Raw genomic sequence first — 20954 nt, 5'->3', positions numbered from 1 at the left:
ATGGTATTAACTTGCGTTGCCTTGAGAAGTTTTAGAGGTTTATTACTTAAATATTATTTTTCTATAGAGCATTGAGCTAATGACTCCAAGCAAAGACTGATCTGCGTGAAACAACTGCGCAAACTTTATAACGTCTTCGTTTATTTTTGACAAACATTAAATATTACGACATTTGAATTACATTACAAAATATGAAATATCAATAATTTTTATTCTAAAAAATTTATAATAGAATAATAAATAGCACAAATTAGATATAATTATATAGAATAATATAAAAAAATCATCGTGCTTAACAATACCAAAATAAATGACGCTTTTACGTTAGAAACGTTTTATCCAAACGTTATAGATAGAATCATTGCACTCAAATTTAAATTGAACCTGAATTTTACTCTATATCACCTTCATTGAAATCTTACTACTATAAACGTTTTGTCAATTCTTATCGGTCCACAGCGGGTCAGCGGGATACCAAGTAGTCAAGAAACATGTAGAGCACGAAACTCCTACTGGTTATACCAATATTTATTATGAACGGGAAACCAATATTGGACCGAACGATGTCGAGCTTAGCACAACCCAGCTGCAGTGATTGTAGTGCCAATTAGTTGAGATTTAGTTTACTTTAAAAGAATTATTCGACCAATAATAAAGAAAGATTTGAATTTCTAATTAATAATAAATATTACTATTGACCAATCAACGTTATTATTATAATAGCCTCTTTATTTCCATTAATGACTAATATATTAAACAAGAATATCATATGATTAATTATTACATAATATGTGCATGCATTAAAAAATGAAATATTATTACTATTAATAATCATTAAATTAAAATTCCATTCATAATAAATAATTTCAATGCATAATTATTCATAATAAATAATTTAAATGATAAATAAATTAAAAAGAATCGAAATTTAAAAGAATCAAAATCAAAATTCATTTTTAAAATCATAAATTATTATGAACACCTTTACGGGTAAAGGCCTACTCCATTTTGCTCAACGTTATTCAAGGTCTAATTACATTTTATCAAATATAATTTTAATTTTCCTTTTCGTTAATAGATGGTGCTAGTTGTCTTTTAAATCGCGCTATAGTTATTTATTTCTGTAAGTACTTAATACGGATTGGCCTATTTAAAATAAGAGAGGACAATAGAGCTGGCCAAGTACATATTCGGTAGTTTTATTTTAAAGTATTACAGTACAGTACTACTACCCCAAACAAACGTCACCGATGTAATTTCATTTAGAATGACGATGACAATCGCAATCCCGAAATATATTGAGCGTTATTCGAATCACATTAGTGACTGAGTAGCTAGATTATAAGGCCGTAAATTTCAAGGTCTTGAGATGAAACCAATGGGTAGCGTCATTAGAAAGTTATTAGGTTCGGTCGAGAAATTCTTAGTAACTGGCCCAGTTTTTGGAAACAGGCTGTGTTTACACTTCCTTTGTGCCTCGGCAAGCATGGTCCTTCTGATCTGTTTTCAGTCGTGTCGGATTTTCCGTTTCATCGGATGATGAGAGTAAGGGAATAGAGACTACACTTGAGTTTGCGCATACACTTGTTCACTATAATAAAACCCGCAGAGTTGACTAGTCTTCCTGATAGGTATAACGTTGGTGTCTACAAATCCAGAGTGAACAGGTTTCTTTTAGGCAAGCATGCTACATCTTAGACCGTCTCGATGCTTAAGATCAGGCAAGTCAACGGTGAAACGCTTGCCTATTAAGTGTAAAAAAAACACTCTTGAGAGACGCCGCCGTGGCTGAAATCATCATAGATGTAATTACTTACATATTTTTATAAAAATACTTTCATATAAATGTTGCTTATTGACAATTTAGTTAAACACAAATTATCTCATTCTGTCATTATTAATTTGACATACGAAAAAAGAAGACAGTATTGCTTAACAACGTTTACAAATGAAGCCGAAAATGATTATATATGGTAATTCCCCTATAATTCATATGAATGATTATTCGGTCCATTTAGTCGTGACAAATGAATACTGACCAGTATTAACATGTCTTACTATGAGTGTTAGATATTCCAGTTCCATTTTTAAAATAATGTTAAAACGAATACATTGTTAAACAAATTTGAAATAAATTTAAATTTGAAATTCTTCTTCGATATGCAGTTTGCTCAGGTGTTGACATTGATAAATCGATAGGATGCGCATCACTGTAATATGCAAGCAAAATATCTGATTCCGTGCATACGTATAGGAAAATATCATCAAGAATTCTGAGTTCGGAACGAATACGGCAAATAGAAACAGTAAATACACTACGGCTCTCGGTTAATTGGAGGCCTTACAAATATGTACCAAAAAAGGTTTTTCGCTTAAAATCGTGGGTAGTTTTATACTTTAATTCTCTGAACGGACGTACTTTAATTATTGTTGCTTACTAAGCTATAGTGTTTTCATCTCTGTGCAGTGGATTACTGATTGTGGAAATAGTCTTAGAGTCCTTAGGAATCCTATCATAATAAAAGAAACCAAGGTAGGTTGGGCCAAGTTAACATCATGCAATTTTTTGCCTATCTATTCAATTATTATAAATTCAACGGTATAGATAGCTCTTTGACGGATACACGGCGTATGATTAGTAATAATATTGTACGAAGCTACAGAAACAGAAAATATTTAAATTAAAAAAAAGTTAATCATGAAAGTAATGACAAATATCCGAATGGTTTTTTTTTTTTAACATTGTGTAATTACTTAAAATTAACAAATAAAAATTTAGCGTTTCGCTTTATTTGTAATACTGTTTGGTGTTAGAATAAAAGAGGTAGTGCCACCCCAGATGGGCCTGTATAAAGCATTATCACCAGTACACAACATAGTTTTTATAAACTTTTAATTAAAAAAAAAAAAACTATTTATCTTTCTTTTACGGATGACAAAAAAGTTTTAATCAAAAACGAAACCTCTTATTCTAAAATTATATTTAAATTTAAAATTCCATTAGAAAATCGATGTCCTCATCTGCATAATACGGACTAAATTGCGCATTTTACGAAACAAGTTCACCATCTAGTTTGTTGATTACGTGTATTGATATTTCCCGAGAGGAAAAATTCATTTTTCAAAAGCACAAATTGAAAAGTAATCCTCTGCACTACTTAGCAAAAGACGCAGGTTAAATGACGCCGAGTCGCAACTGAATCAAACATATTTGTTTACTTCATACATATTTCACATAATACACAAAATTTCTATGAAATTATTACGTTATTAAAGATTTTCCATTGAAATTGTACATGTTTAAAATTCTAAGAGAAATTAATAGTAATTATTTAACCTATATATTATATATAAACGAAATACCACTGACTGGACAGGAGTCAGTACTCCTCACAAGATCTTCGAAACTAGATGTCAAATGACTTGAAACTTTGCATATTTAAAAACAATGAATTTGTATGAAACACTAAATAATGTCAACTAATTTGTGAAAAAACCATTATAAATTTCATATAAAAAAAACGATTGCCGTAAACGAATGAATATATTGAAACCCGTATCACTCGGTATGATGGTATACATGAACTCTGAAAACAATACACTCCTTTATTGGGCAGTCACGTAAATTAACATGAGCAGCGAATGGCAAAGTAATGATTTAGTACCGATAAAATATTTTTTAAGCGGGTAGAGCCAAAATAATTCATTATAAGAAAAACGATTCAAAATTCAACATTTCTAAGAGCGGTTAAACATAATTAATTTTCTTATTTATATAACATTCTTCCCGACTGTACTGGCCGTCGTCGCGTTTGGACTCTACTACCACTTACCATCAGGTGGAGTAGAGTCATTTGCCTTCCCGGCGCATATAAAAAAATAAATAAATAAATAAATATTCGTTATTGAGTTTGATATGATAGATTCGGGTGTATGTGCTCCGAAAAATATTACTATTGACCAATCAACGTTATAATTAAATATATACAATAAAAAAATGTACTTCAGTTTTAATATGTGGTTTATTTTAAATATTATACATAGTTCGAATACTTTAATTTCGTATCATCATACGGCGCAGTAAATTAAATTAATTGTTTAGGTATAGTTTTAAACTTTACGTTTGGTGTAGCTTGCGTTTTACTTTACAAAATTAATAAGTTTCATGTGAAGTTAACTTGTAGCGTGTTTTGGTAATGTATTTATAACAAATGGTTTTAAACTGTTCGTGTTGATTTTTTAAATAAAAATAAAGAATAATTTTACTATTACAATGATAAAATGTCATTTTCAATAATTCACGTTTTCAATAATATTGTGATTTTCAAAACTAGTTCTGGAGATGTGAACATCGTTCGCACGTCCTTATTGCATTTATTTGGAGTCGTAAAATAATGGGGCAGAATTTTACGCCTTCAGAGTTCGCAAAGGTTTTTTGCATATAATAATTTTACTTAGCCCGCTCTTACGACACCATGGGTTGAAATAAGATGACTCTTTGCTAATTTACCAAACCACACGATGACATCTTCTTATTCATCCATACACCATCCACTAGCGATCAAAATAAAGGCTGAATTGCTAATCCAGCAGTTTTCTGCTGTCTCCTTATTAGTATTAAAACTTCATTCTATACAATAAAACACATTGTTGATAGAAAAAAAAATTACGTTAGCGAAAACTTGAATACATATGATTAAATTGAAAAGATAAATTTAAGTAATTAATGAACAGCTTGCGCATATCCTAATGCTGTGGTAAGGCTCTTTGAATAGAAGGTATTGGAGTGTATTTCACTACACCGCTTTAAAACGGATTGGTGTGTTAAAATGTTAATACGAAATTGATTTATCCATGTACACTATATCTAAATAAACAAAGCTGTATATCTACAAAACAAATCAAACTTTACCTATTCTCCAAAAAGTCGGAATACACTCATACACTCATTGTGTATTTATACGTGTTTTGATTGTAGCGAAAGTCAATACCAGGTTATCTTCAATCAGTAACCGCACATAGCTGGTACGGCGGAAAATCTATACATACATACCTACGAGCAGTTTGTACTTGTTATATTTACTAAACAAACCTTTGCATTTTTATTGTTTTAACACTGCCTTTAAAAATCCATAAGTGAATAATATAAATAAAATAAATTAGTATATTTTTTAAAATATTTTGATTGATTTCATCGGTATGTAAGAATGCGGAAATAAAGAGTGCATCTGTGTTTGTGCACACACTCTGGTACTGTGTGGTGTACTGGTATCTCTTATGCATGAGGCTTAGTTGAGAGCCGCTGCTGTGCCCAGAAAGTCTCACATCATATTAAAGATATTTCACATATTTATTTCCCATAAAAACTACTGGTGGTAGGGCTTTGTGCAAGCTCGTCTGGGTAGGTACCACCCACTCATCAGATATTCTACCGCAAAACAGCAATACTTGATATTGTTGTGTTCCGGTTTGAAGGGTGAGTGAGCCAGTGTAATTACAGGCACAAGGGACATAAAATCTTAGTTCCCAAGGTTGGTGGCGCATTGGATATGTAAGCGATGGTTGACATTTCTTACAATGCCAATGTCTAAGAGCGTTGGTGTTCACTTACCATCAGGTGGCCCATATGCTTGTCCGCCTTCCTATTCTATAAAAAAAATATTTCTAGTGTTAAAACGATTATTCCCTTACCATTTCAATTTTTTTTAGTTGCCATTTCTATTTCAGTATCAAATAGTGACTAAATAAAATTTAATTTACGATTATTTGTTGTGTAATTTGAAGTCGTTAATCAACATAACAGAGCTGAATTGCTTTGAAAGCGATTAAATCTTTTTGAAATAGTGAAAAAACACGATTTTTCTAGTGTGGCCTTTTCACTTTGATTGTCGCTAATGTCTTTAGCTCAAAACGAGTTCACAAAATTCTGTTTGAAAAAACAACAACATTGAATCATACAACAGTGTTTTTGAAGCATTTTTTTTTTATATTTAACGAACGTCTGCATATAACGTCTTAATATATAATGACAAAGTAAGCATAACAATACAATAAGTAATTAAATATTAGAAATACTTTAATTTAAGTTTTTTTAAATTGTAATTTTTTTTAAAACATCAAACTATTTTAATTATCAATACGAAATATGACTCACGATTTTCACATAAATAGCTTAAATTTAATAAGGGTAAAATTACGAAGCACTGCTACTTATAAAAAATATATATATCCTAATTAACCTATTAAAACTTTTTGGAAATGCGCTGCATTATTTGATAAATAATATATATATATTGTTTTAGAAATTTTACTCAGTTAGGCGTGACAAAAAATAAGCTTCCTCATTTTTAGTAAGCGTAATACTAAGCGTGACTGAACAAAACAACTTTTTTTTTTAAAAGAAGACTGGATTACAATATATGAGACTAGTTCAAAAATACGTCATTCCCCTGAAAATTAGTCCACACAATAATATATCCTTTCTTAACTTCAAATAAAATAATACCATTGCATGTATAAAACACATTTTTCAAATAAGACAGTAAATAATATGGACAACGGACGCATAATTGACCTGGTAGCTTTGTAATTTACTTTTATATAATGTAAATAGAATACGAGTTTATCTAAAAACAAAGTCATATCCTTCTTATAAAAAATCAAATTAAATATATTATTATTTAAATGTGTGTGTTTTACAATTAATTTAAATAAAGAGGAGTCTTCTCAAAGTCGAAGCAAAAGTATATATCTTTGTCCACCTTCAATAAAAAAACCATAAACATGGAATGATCCATTAATTTAAGAATCAGAAATCAACATTGAATCTAGAAGACTCTTACAATCACTTTTGAATCACAAAACAATTAGTTTAACGTTTATATTCACATTAAATATAAAATTAGTTTAATTAACCATGTACTGTTTAATACTTATTGATTTTTAATTCATAGGAGACAAAATGGCAAATTAATTGATACCACACCTTATGACTTGAATACATAACATATTAAAATTGTCCTTCTTTGGATATAAATGAGAGTCCAACTTCAAGCTCAAATTAAATTGCAACGTTTTAAATGTAACGTTAAGATAATACAACATTTTAATACATTTGAATGCACATTTTTTAAGCTCGCTTAAACAATATATACGCCTACATTTAGGAGAATGCTAATCGCGGTTTTATATTAAATAATAAATTATTTTATTTATTAATAATTAATTTCTTAAAAGAAAATTGCATAATTTTTAAGTAAGCAATTATTTTCATAACACTAGAGAACTAAGCTGTCTTATTTTTAACACCTCAGAAATTGTAGTATAATCACTACTTATGCTGTGTGAACACGTGAAAGGCTTCTAAGCCGGACATAATCGCGGTATATATAAATCACATGTGTGAAAAAGCTAGAATTAAAAAAAAAAACAATTTGGTTCATGCGGCGGTGTGAGGTGTGCCCACCGCGTCATTTTCATGGATTTTCAGAGCCATAAATCGGGCTATGAAAATCACGAAGGAGCTCAAACTAATGTTACATGAAAGAGTTAATGCCACGATACAAACACGACATCCGCCACTAATAATGTTTATGTATTTCTAACTATTGGTGACTTTCGTTTTAAACGATTGGTTTCGATGCATCGTTGGACTTATAAGTCTACTGATCTTGGTCGAACCACGATGAGATTAGAATTCGCCCGTGTGCTTAGTGTTATCGTATTCACAATTAATATATATTATTTAAAAATAACATAATTGATAACAAATAAATGATGCTGTAATCGAGTTATTTAGAAATTATATTATCTTTATATTTACGCTTTAAAAATGTATATATACTAAAAATAGAGGCTCAAGGCACATCTTAAATTTCATGGATTGCGGTACATTAACGTCGTAAGGAATAGCGTACACCTCTTGCAGTGCTAATGAGTGGCAATGAATGTGGGTGAAAGCAGTAAAAAAACAATCACCGCAATAAACGAAGTTTAACTTCTGTTTTTGACGATTCGGTGGTGTGTAACCGTAATGTATGAATTTATTATATTATCTAAGAACGGTCTAGAAGACTAATGAGTAGTTACGAGCCTTCGTTAATATTCTGCTAAGCCAAGTTTATAGTAAGTCCGTATGTTATTAACAAAGATATTTAATTTAAAAACGGCCAGTCATTCTGACGGATGACCGGAAATTTTTAATAAGGTCTCCGTATTGTGCGTTTGTCTTTGCACAATCATGTAGTACCTATATATTAAATTATATAGATTATAAGGAAATAAAAATAAGCAAAAAATATATATTGAATAAGTTTTAACACATAACAATTAAATTTGTTTATATTTTATATTTGCTTTCTTTCCTCAAAACACGTAATTAATATATTTTATTAATGAGTCAAATGTAGATCATTATTTGATTACTATTGTAATTGCTAATGTTATCATTTATATATTTTTCATGATTATTATATGAAAAGATTCAAATCAATCAATCAATCAATCAACGTCAAAAATAAACGTCCTTGATCTAACTAGCCCGCTCTTACGGCTACAGGTTTGTCTCGGGCCGAATTCTGGATCGGGCTAATAAAAGCTATTGGTATTTTATTAGGTATACTCTGTAGCGGCTGAGAAACTAGAAGAGGTGCTACTAATTTCGTTCCCGTGCCTTGGAAAGCACATCAATCCTTTATTTCTAAACCTCATATCTCTGAAATTGTATCAGATTATCGTCCCATCGAACAATAGTTCGACGGGACCATAGCTATAATACATAGCATATATTTTGGCTAGTCTCAGTGAGATTGACTCAAAAAACTCTCCTGATGGGTAACTTCCATAAGCTCTGGTGTATTTCCAATTTTACATTGTGCTCTTTTTCATTATCTACTTATTTTTTTATATAACACCTAGGCACTATTTTTGTACGCAAATCGATCGTTACTTCACTTCAATAGCCCTAGAAGCAATAAATTATTTATCCTACAAATGAGAATAGTAAATCTATCGTAATTGCATTTGACAACTTCTTTTAATATAGTGCTTTTTCTTTCAAATATGTATGTGGTTCCATTTTACTGTACTTATAAAACTGACGACTTTACAAATATTAATTTATTGTTATTTATTTTTTACTTCATTATTTTACAAAATCGTCGATTAATATAAATGGAAGCAGTCCGTAAGTGTACCATTTTTAAGTCCTCCTCTCCATTTGGGAAGAAGGTTGGAAAGTTTAAAAGAGTATTCCATCACGTTGCTTCAATGCGGGTTAGTAGATACATATGTGGTAGATTTTCAACACACACACATGTAGACACATGTAGGCTTTCTTATGATGTTTTCATTCCCAGCCCGAGATGATCTATAAACGAAATCAAGGTGAAAATTCAATAGTAAGCACCAGGTGGGAACCATCATCATGTCATCATGTACTCATCGGTTAAAATGTACATGTTCAAAAAACTGGGCGGCTCCTACTACAAATAGATATTAGTATAGTATTTGGCGTATTTCTAGTATTAAAAAATTAAAACTTTGCAAGCAATTATGCATATTAAATATTGAATATTACTATAATATTTCAATAGTATTCGGGCATGTCCCATCTGGCGCATGATGGCACACTGTTGAAACTGCCTGTTGCGTCTGTTCTATTTTATGAGCTGGCAACTATGGGACCTAAGTATTCATATCAGTAGCATGCATCTAATAGGGTATACATATATCACGCACGCTCTGCATAACCTGTTATATTTACTGCAAATTTATTAAGTACTTTATTTGAATGGATCTTCTACGTATATTCCAAAAACATTTATGACAATTCTAATAGCGAATAGCGAAGTGAATTATTTTAATTAAATATACTTACTTCATTGGTGGTAGAGCTTTGTATAAACTCGTCTGGGTAGGAACTACCCACTCATCAGATATTCTACCGCAAAACAGCAGTACTTGGTATTGTTGTGTTCCGGTTTGAAGCTGAGTGAGCCAGTTTAATTACAGGCACAAGGAACATAAAATCTTTATTCCCAAGGTTGGTGGCGCATTGGCGATGTAAGCGATGGTTAACATTTCTTACAATGCCAATGTCTATGACCGTTGGTGACCACTTACTATCAGATGGCCCGTATACTCGTCCGCCTTCCTATTTTATAAATAAACTTAGTTAACGACGTGAAACACCACGTCTTAATCGAGTTTTTCACATTTCATGATTCGTCTAGCCATTCGAGCGCCGCTGTCTAACAAACATCCAACAATATAAGTATTCGCTTCCTCCTTGTTCTTCAAAATCAAGCAATGGGCCAACGAGATCATTAACATAGACAGTTAAGCTGGAGTGCAATTTTAATTTTGAAGAAATGCATGAAAACGATGCCGATGACAAAATGTAATTGGTTAAATTTCGAATATCTGCTTATAATATAAAATTGCTTAGGTTCTTCAGCTACGGAATTAATATAATAAATAATTAATAATATCAAAACTAGCTAAGTCAGAGGCTTCAATATATTATCCTAAGTTATAAGAAGAAATGATATTTAAATTGTTATAAAATATTTTATGTTATTATAAATAAATTTCAGGACTGACCATTGAACTTGGCTTTCATTTCACATTTTTTGGTGCGATATCATTTCTTTTTGTACAGAAATTATCTAGTAAATTTTTATAATTTTATTATAAATTTTCAATTAATTGATTCTATTAGGAACACTTACTTATAGTGCCTGTAATGTAATCAGCAATCAAAATTAATGATGATGAATATATAACGAGTGGAATACAACTACAACACACTAACAAATTAGAACTTTCTAGGTCATCTGGAACTGAGTTAGAGTTTTGATCTATGGGTCAGTCAGTGATAAAAATGACGATTTTTGGATGTTATTATCTAAATAACCCTTTAAGGTGTGTTTATAAAATTTGAAGCACGTATGTATCTTGCAAGTCTTAATATATATAAATTTGACATATTTATGTGAAATAGTTTTTGAGTTATAAGGGGGTCAAATGTGGCTCCAAATGGTTCGTGTAATATTACACACGGTGCTGCTCGCCAGTTCTGTTAGCTTGAACTTGGTTTGACACGCTACTTGCGTGTCTAGATCTCCTACGGTACAGTTTTTTTTTGACTGTTTCTGGCCACGGTACAATTAGTCTTTGAAATTATAAACCTATTATGACCTAAAGTTATTCAGAAGGAATTATCGCATAACATTTTTTGATAAATATAGCTTAGTACAATTTCTTAAGGTAAATAGTCTGTTAAGGCAGAAAAGCTTGAACTGAACGCTTATTGTAAAACATGCAACATAGTTAAATAAATTTCCTTATTATTTTAATTAATTATATAACAAAGTTAGCAATCAAATGGAAGCCTTTGTAAATATTAATTATTTTCGGTCACTTTGGTGTAAGTGCAAACTAACCTCAGATAATTAATTAATTATAATTTAATAATGTAATAGGCACTGGTAACTTACTTGCATCATAACATTTCAATAAAGTTATTATTGAAATGTTATTGTTTATTTATATTGAATGAGAGATGTTATCATTACTATGTAAAATATATTTTTAATTCATCTCGTTTATGTTTAACGGTAAAGTAACAATTGGAATAAACATAAGGAAATATGTCAAATTTTTGTGGAGTGGGGACGTTCAAAGATATCCAAAAGCCCGCAGTAGACATGGTGGGTTAAGCTTGTATTAGATATTAAACCAGCAATACTGAGCGACTCGGCTAAAATACGTGAAATTTAAATTGTCATTATTTGTTCATTGTGTGGCAATAAAAAGTTACTGTCTTTCTTTTTTATATGTACATATACTTTAGCCTATCAATAAATAGCCTCGTTGGTCTACAAGCTAGATTCGTCTACAATCTAAAAAAAGCTAGTTTATAAAGCTGCAGTTCAATTTCAAGTTCATCCTAGGTTCAAATATAAACTCGTGACTAGAATGAGGGGAATAGTATTTCTGTTAGATAATTTTCAGTAACAGCCCTGTTTCCTGTGTCATGTGTCTGATCTTTACCTCATGCGAATTGCTGTCTCATTTGATTATGAGAGTGATTGAATATAAAGCGCATGTGTGTTTGCGGACACACTTTAATAATTCCTGGGTAGGCCGGTAGTCGGCTAATCTCCGTTGAGAATGCCATGTCTGACATTGAACCTGACGACATTTCATTACTTATGACTACCTGACTAATTAATTTAGAAACTTACGCAAGATTTATGATGAAGTCGTAAATTAATTCATCTCTCATCGATTCAAACGTTCAGAAATGATGTAACTTATGGTGCTCTTAAAAAACTTATTTAGTCCGAGAAAGTATTCAAAATGTAAATGTAAAAATAAAATACATGAACTAAGTATTTTTTTTTATATAAAATCCTTTGAGTGACTTTATTTGTGAATGATTGATGATCATTTTATGGCGTGAATTCGAATTGTTTTTATCGATATTAAAAAAGCCATTTGTTATATAAATGAAAGTATAGATATTCAAAGGGTTACGGAGAAAAAAATACAAATTATCATAAAAACTTAATAAATCACTACAGATTCGGAAAGACTTCGAAATTACGACAATGGTCGTTTCCGTTTTCTACGGGATATTGTTTATAATATCTCGCTTTTATTGTGACCGTTGTAGCCGTTAAAGCCGATCCTACACTAGGTGTACAGCTTCTTATAGCTTTTCTTTCTCTTTATATATTTAAAATGATATTGATAACCGCATGTATATTTTATAAAAAAATATATATAAATTTGATTATTTAATAGATGAAAAGTTCATTGGAATTTTGTTATTAAATAATAAATAGAATTGAAAGGTATCCGAAATAAACGTTCGTCATTTATAAGCAATTTCAATGATATTTACTCTAAAAAAATTAAACCCCAAGTAAATGGAGAAATAAGTAAATAACAATAGGAACCCTTATTTTACTTATTAGTGGTACAGTTTTTTTTATAAGTCTTAATTTCTAAGCATCAAAACTTTTTTGTATGAAAAGCCCAGAATATAATATAATACTCTACTATTAAATGACAACAACACACACAAAAACACACATACAATTGTAATTTTATTACAAATACTGACACATATATATTTATTACATAAGCCTGAACAGATTGTTTGAACGCGATAATTTCAGGGTCAACCAGTTCGATTGAACGGAACTCTTTACGAGATGAATTTATAAGAATTAAGCGCATGAAAATTCAGTGGTGCTTTCCCGGTTTGAACCAGTAATCTTCGGTTAAGTGTCATGTGTTCTGTTTGACTACCTCGGGCCGTCTCATCTGGCATATAAGACCAACAACAATTTTGAATATCTTCTAACTGAGTGACATCACCTGGAACTGGCCATGGCTTATGAGTTTATACATATCTATTGACCAGGTCGATCAATGGAATCTTATTGAAGTTACAAATAGAACACAAAAAAACTACGGCAAGTAATAACAATGTTGATGGAACGAAGGTTTTGGATAAATGTAGAAGATATTCGGCTAAGCAGATTTCCTCACGATTTACTAAAGGGAACGAGATGAGAAATAAACACAAATTAGGCACAGAATAATTCAATGGTGCTTGCCAAGGTTCACATGACACATTACCGATGCGTTTTCTCAGCTCTTATAAAGCATATGTTAAAATTTTAATTTACAACTGAAGCCTCAAACACGAGGGTGAAGTAACGACCTTATAATATGAGTATATACTAAAATAAGAAATATTGTCCTGAGCCAATGGGCGAGTAATGTCTCAAATCCACTTGTTACTGGCATATATATCCTCGTTGGCTGTTTATCGAAATCGTGACCTGTTTTTCCAACGACAAGCGATAATGTCGTACTGTGATAATATATTATTTATTGTATAATGATATCAAATCACTTAATTAGTGAAAATAAATAAGTATTTCAAGACCTTCAACCTCTTTCTCTTAATTAGCCATCAGATATAATGTTTGCAGTAGAGGGAGGAGGTAGATGATAAATTCATTACATACAATGAAACACAACATTAACTTAATCTTTTGTATCTCTTCCAGCTCTGACAGTGCCAATGTATTTCTGCAGAGATGGCATTTGACCATCTGCCTGCCTGCGCTAAACAAAAATCTCTTCTTAATAGTGACTTCTATCTTCTAATACTTAGTTATTGATTTTTGAATTAATTATTAGTATATCGCCAATAAGAAAATTCAAATGCTTAATTTTCATTGTTTACATTTCAGTGCGCAGCTGGGCGGGCCGCCTGGCAGGAGGCGGCGGCGCTGTCGGTGGGCGGTGGCGGAGCCGGCGCGGGCGGCGCGGCCCGCCGCTGCTCCGTGCTCGGCGACCACCCGGGTGCGAGACGAGACCAGCGCGGCAAGTGGCATCGTACCAATCGAGTAAGATCTTGTATTATAATATAATTACTTTATGTTCAAAACAATAAAAAATTTCTATGTAAACAAAAACTATAACAGTTGAATAAAATCAAAAATGCCAGTTAAATTATATTGTTAAAATCTAAAATTATTCAAAAAAAGCTTTTTATATGCAAAATAATACCTACCTACTCTATATGAATTTTGTGCAAAACATATCGTAATAAATCAATTTCAATATGTTTGACTGATAATATTAGGTCCTTATGACCAACAACATATGAAATTGGCGTTTTGTACGGGAACAGTTTTGTGCAGCACTGGTGCCACGGTAGAGCTCGTACTCGTAAATATACCGATATTTCATGTTTTCCATAGTGCGATAATAAGCGACGCCAAAGAAAAAAATAATGAGGAAAAAACAAATGAATGACTGTTTTCAAAACTCAAATGTACCAGCTAAATTAATTTATAAATTTGAATTTGGAATTCTTAACCAAAGATATTTCAGATCAAAGTGGTCAGTACGACAAAACGCTTAATTCATATGTAAGGCCCTCATAAATGATTCATGAAGTATGACTCAGAACTCAGTATGGACTTTAGTAATCAACTAAACTTAAAAAACCTTAAGAACCACATGTATATTTACATACTTGAAGAAAAACAAAAAATGCAACTCTACCATCAAGACTATAATTATTACAATAATGTAGTTTTGTGAACGAAACAACAATTACTTTCCGCTGCATGTAATAAGAAGTTTGTAATGTTGGATAGATTAATTCGCTTAATTCTTTAATCGCATTATCCGTTAATCGTTAATGACGTGATGTATCGCTTATTTAAATAATCCATACATTGTCCTCTTCTCTTGTCGATATGTTATTTTGTATATAGACGTTCGGCAATATTTAAAAATCGATTTTGTTCTAAAAATATATAAAAGTAATAGTTTGGTCTCAATTACGTTTATTAAAATCACCAGGTCCGCGATGCATCGTACGGCTCATCATCAGACTCGGAAGGAGAGGGGGAAGGCGCCAGCGGGGAGCCCTGGGGAGTGGCAAGACTCCTGTATGCAGGTCTCGCAATACTCGCTCTTGGCCTTGTTGTGTATTTCGTCGGCACCGGAGACAAGGTTTGTACCTAATAATATAAAATCACAGAAATGTCACACTTTACAGCTAAATCAACTTGGAGATTTTTATGTTTGTAGCACCATCAGCCAAAAAATAAATAAACAATTACTTTTATTTTTATAAGTACTTAATCCACTTTAAAGGTAATATTTAATCATGAATGTCTTTAACTTCCAGTCATTTCGTTATCGTCATCATTCACGTTTTCCTTAGTAAAATCAATTATATCACCTAATGATAATTCATTCTGATAATGTATCTAGGCATTGTTTGTATCCTGAAATTAATTTTTAGCTTCAATAGCATGTACACAAACATTCCTCCATTCTTCAACAGCTATGACTTTAATTTTTTCCTTAGCTTCATCAATTACTTAGTATTTTGCTACGTGAGTTTTCCACATAATGTATATTATTGTGAACTAATTAGTAATAAAAAAATAATAAACAAAATGACACTTCCAACGCTACTTATTCGAGAGTACGAGGCACGTGGCAACAGCGCAAACTGTTTTTTTTTCTCGGTTATAATCACTGTGTTTATTATATTACTACACACACAAACGTCTTAAATCTGATTTATCTATAATATGATTTATATTTGGCATAAGTTCTTAAGCATATTTTTTGTTTTCGATATTATTTTAATAAATTATTAGTATTTATTATCCATTATAGAATTTTCTTGTTTAGACGAAAAAATTTCGTGACTATAATTAATATACGCCATTCCAGGGTTTCAAAACGCCAGCACTGCGACTTGTGGGCCCATCACTTATCGTGGCGGGGCTCGCGTGTTGCTTGCTACGTATTATGTTCTGTATATTTGCCAAGCCTTGCTGCAGACGGAGGACCAACCACAAGGAGAGCAGAAGGTAAAACTATTATTGAAATTTGTATCGGTACTCGTTCTGAAATTACGAAGTTCGTTTGTCTCGTTATAAATTCCCAATGGAAGCGATACGATCTACTTCACTATAGACGCTGGAACCTACCACAGGCGTCAGCGTATCCAGTGGCATATTAATGTTATATGTACCTTTTTCAAAACATAATAAAATACATCTCGGATAAAGAAGAAGAACAGGTTCTCATGGATAAATATTATTAATAATATATCTAGCTATGTAAGTTATCTCACAGCTATCACTTTAATAACTTATTTTATTAAGTTAAACAATGCTTTGTCTATTTTTTTTTTGAATGTCGAATCAATGATGATAGAGAGAGAAATCAGTATTTAACTAAACAGCCGCTAAGCACCGCTTATGAACAAGGCGGTAAATCTTTAAGTATATATAATATAACTGAGTTATACTTTAATTATTATTATTTTGTGCTAAGTCTTCAATCAGCGTATAATTAAATAAATATGTTCTAGACTGTCCGGTTGCGTGGAAGGCGAAGAGATGCCACTGGCGAGGTGCGCAGGCGCGCGAGCTGGACCAGCACAATGCTCACCCGCGAGGCGCCTCGACGCATCCTCTTGCGACGTGTCCAGCCTCTCCAGCGGCGAGGAGGACGAGCGACTGCGCAGATACCGCACGGCCAACGCGACCACGACACATCTACAGCCGCAAACGGTGCTTGTGCAGCCGGTACGTGCCTTTTCAAATCATTTATGCTGGCACAAAGTCACTCTCTGTATATCTTGTCCACTGGCTAAAGAAGCGGCATTTGAGACGGAATGAGTCGATCAATTATTATTATTACAGGCGGGATCACAGCCGAAGCCGTCACCGTCATTGCAATCGACAGCGGCGGGTCCGTCCGCGGGAGGATCAGGGCCAGCGGGTGGGAGCAAGCGCCCGCCCCCGCGGAACGTGTCCTTCGCAGGCGCGCCCGACGGTGAACTCGTCCTCAGCCCCGCGCAGTTACGCTCCTAACCAAGCAATAAACACTCGCAATACTTTTTATACGAACTATCACTAACTCGACCCTTAACGCTGACGTCACGTGACGTGAAGTGACACCGAGTTCGATTTGCACGTTTGATATTCTTATTTATAAGTTTCGGTTATTACGACTGCGTTTTGCAACGAGTGTTTGATTTTTAGTTCGTAGTGCAACGGATAATATAATTCATAATAATAATTATTAATAGAAATCGTGTTGTATTTTAAGCGGTGTTTGTAAATCCGTAGAGTTTTAATACTGAATGTGCTAGTTCCATCCATCGCAAGAGCGACGCCGGTTAGCCGTCATGAGGTGCGGTTTTCTTCGGTTTAATACTGAAATATCTTCAAATGAATAAAACATATGCAATTCAGATAACTTAAATAATTTCGAACAAAAAAATTAAATGATAAATGCAATGAACTAAAAAAAATATGTTGACGTCAAAAACCGCACCTTCTCGTATAATATTAAATAGTAAATATATAATATAAACATAATTGTGTTAAAACTGCCTATTTCTAGTGCGAATTTATATTTAAATATAAAAGAAAACATAACTAGTTATATAACTGACAATAATGATTGTTAACTGATGTATAAAGTGTTATGACGTATGTATGTGCGTTTATTTTTTTTTTATTATGTCAAGCAAACGACTGTAGTTCATTCGCCGAGTGTTTTTTGTATATAATATTGAATATATTTAATATACAAATATTTATTTTATAGATAAATTAGAATTTTATATTATTATGTCCTTAAGGCGAAAAAATAAAATCCCTAAGTATAATAACGACTCTGCAACTTTTACTTATTTATGATTGATTGAACGATATTACAATACAAATAAGCGAATTAAAAACAAAGATATAATAATTTGACACTGTCATTTTTTTGGTTAATGAAATTAGTGACAATACAATTTGCGAAGAACGATTAGAGGAGCTTTACGTGTTTCATTGCTAGTTGATATGTCTCCGTTTTCTTGCCGAGTTCTTATATAAATTGTAAACTTAAAATACACGGATACAGCCCATGCTTAGTAACCTTAAACCTAAGGCGGCAGATTTTAGAGGCAACAAATTTATTTATTTTTATATGAATGAAATATAAATTTTAGGACCCACATTCTATATTTAAATTTTTCTTCTGAAAATTCAGTCTTGATTTGCAATTTAATGTGAATTGTCTAATATATTGAATTTCTTCTTATTCAGAAAAATTAAAATCAATAAAATAATCCTTATAAAAATATTCGTAATTATTTTCGTTTGATTGAGAGATGGTGACAAATCATTTTAACTTTCTTATTAAAATCGCGTAACTATTAAAAGGAATTGATAGATATTTTATTCGGATTCGATATATTTACTAAATATAACAGAAATAACGAAAGATATATTTATTTCTACTTGGCGCCTGAACTACGTAAAGACACCAATATAATATATGTATAATTATTTATACCTAGCTGGTAATTCGGTGTATAGTGATTGATACTGTTTAACAGTGATGTTTTTATTTATAAGGAACGACTATACTAGTACATTAATACGTGTTTAGATGTATTGCTAATCGAAAATTAATCGCGATTTTTTTATTTGATAATGTGTAATAACTAGTTAGAAACTTCTATTGTTATTATTTCATACTTTATAAATACTTACAATAATGATACTATTCCATAATTTTAACGACAAAAACTAAACTTCTGCGAGTATGATTTGATTTCATTTACTTTTTTATTTGAATTAAATAGAAATTCTATATTTTTTTAAAAACGTTATTCATTTTATTAGCGTTTTTTTTTTCCAAAATATTAATTATTTAATTATATTTCGATGACACGTAATATGAATTAGAAAAATAACTGGACTTTTAAACGTGCAATATATATGGCACGTTGCAGTCAAATACTGTTTATATAATATATTATATATTTTAGAAATATTTGCACCCTTCGTAGTGAATATTTAAATGTATATCGGCAGATTTAGCTAGTATATATTTATGATGGGACACTTCAAACGAGTGTGTACAACTATATATTGTCTGTGGAGCTATCACGGAACTTTATATCACCATGGCGTTTACAATTGCTTTCATGAATTTAGACAAAACAATATAACATAATATATGATTTGTTTAAAATCTAATTCGGTGTGCAGATCGTAAGCGTTTTCACTGAAATAGATAGAATATATGTGATTAATGAATAAAATAATTCGTTGACAATTCAAGCAACAACAATTTTAAACTGACGTTTCTAACGCGTAAGCACTAGACACAAAATTCTCGATATTATAATAAATTTTACTTTAACTCAAAGCTCAGCTTTACAAAACTTTACAATTCAGTACCGTGATAACTCAATGGTTTCAAAGTTCTATGATCAATGATATAATCGTGTGGTAAAAAATTTTTGATTAGTTTCGTCAATTATAACTTCGTAATCAGATGTGTAGTTGTTTTGGATTATTTAAATCTAAGAATTGTCAATTACTTATTTATTATTTTTTTGACATAAGATTTGATAATTAGCTTCTTTAGTTGAATGGCTTTTATTTGTGTGAATTATTTTAATATCTGTAAAATATTTATCAGTGTTTTTAGAGTTCTTCGTGTTATTAACTTTTAGCAGTTCACCTGAATGTTAAGGTTTTATTCGATTTTTTTTTTTTTTTTTCGGTTTACGAAAGTACTTTAACTATATGCATTCCAAGCGTTGACATATTACTATCTAATATAAAATTGTACTTTGCTAAGGATCTATTAACGGTATTTATACATAAACGATATCCCGAGTAATAAGTAACTTTATTCATACTTTCATAGAGATTTCATTTACATATAAATTGATAATTATATGTATATTATACTTCTATACTCGAACAATATGTTTTTAGGTACTACAGCTTATTATAAATATCTAAAACCTGTCGTTTTGTAATATGGCAGAATATATAGGTTATGGTAATTTGGCATCTGATGTTCCACCGGTATATTTCCCTTTATTTAATTGGCCACATTCGTAGAAATATTAAAAAAGTTGCCAGCTTATTATTTTAATTTAATGGACAAATTATTTGTACAAAAAACACTTATTTAAATTTGGAACTAGGTACATTTTACGAAATTTCGCTTCCAATGTACAATTAAATGTATGAAATCTGTATTATCAAGTAGATTCAATCATTTTTTTTAAATCCTTCTTTTCTCACGTCTCTTGAAATAATGAAAAAAAAACTGATTAAAGCCCATATATATGATATTCAAATGTGTGTCATAAATGTTTTTGATTGTAAAACACTAAATATAAATCAAATCAACAATATAAATAGAGGTTAAGGAAAATTATGAGCTTTATTTAGACTTACTGGCTTGTGTAACAGTGTTGTGTACATAGAAACGTCATCTTACGTCGTTACGTCATTTCCATAATATCGTTACGTTCCATTTGTCAAAATCTTGCTTTATGCTTAACTCACGACAAACAACTTTCA

General features: G+C 31.4%; 1 protein-coding gene across 4 annotated transcripts in view; it reads left to right on the top strand.

Moving 5' to 3' along the window:
* LOC126770613 (uncharacterized) overlaps nt 1-20615 on the top strand; it is a 67965-nt gene extending 47350 nt beyond the window's left edge. For all 4 annotated transcript variants that reach the window (XM_050490097.1, XM_050490096.1, XM_050490098.1 and 1 more), the window contains 5 exons: nt 14277-14432; nt 15400-15552; nt 16288-16427; nt 16934-17150; nt 17268-20615. In XM_050490097.1, coding sequence (XP_050346054.1) covers nt 14277-14432; nt 15400-15552; nt 16288-16427; nt 16934-17150; nt 17268-17438 — 837 coding nt within the window. In that variant the 3' untranslated portion in view covers nt 17439-20615. The remainder of the gene's footprint in view (nt 1-14276; nt 14433-15399; nt 15553-16287; nt 16428-16933; nt 17151-17267) is intronic.
* Nucleotides 20616-20954: the final 339 nt, after the last annotated feature.

This window comes from Nymphalis io, chromosome 9 (assembly GCF_905147045.1).
Source record: "Nymphalis io chromosome 9, ilAglIoxx1.1, whole genome shotgun sequence".
NCBI lineage: Eukaryota > Metazoa > Arthropoda > Insecta > Lepidoptera > Nymphalidae > Nymphalis > Nymphalis io.
Note: the sequence above shows the minus strand (reverse complement) of the source record. Positions and strands in the feature narration are given on the sequence as shown.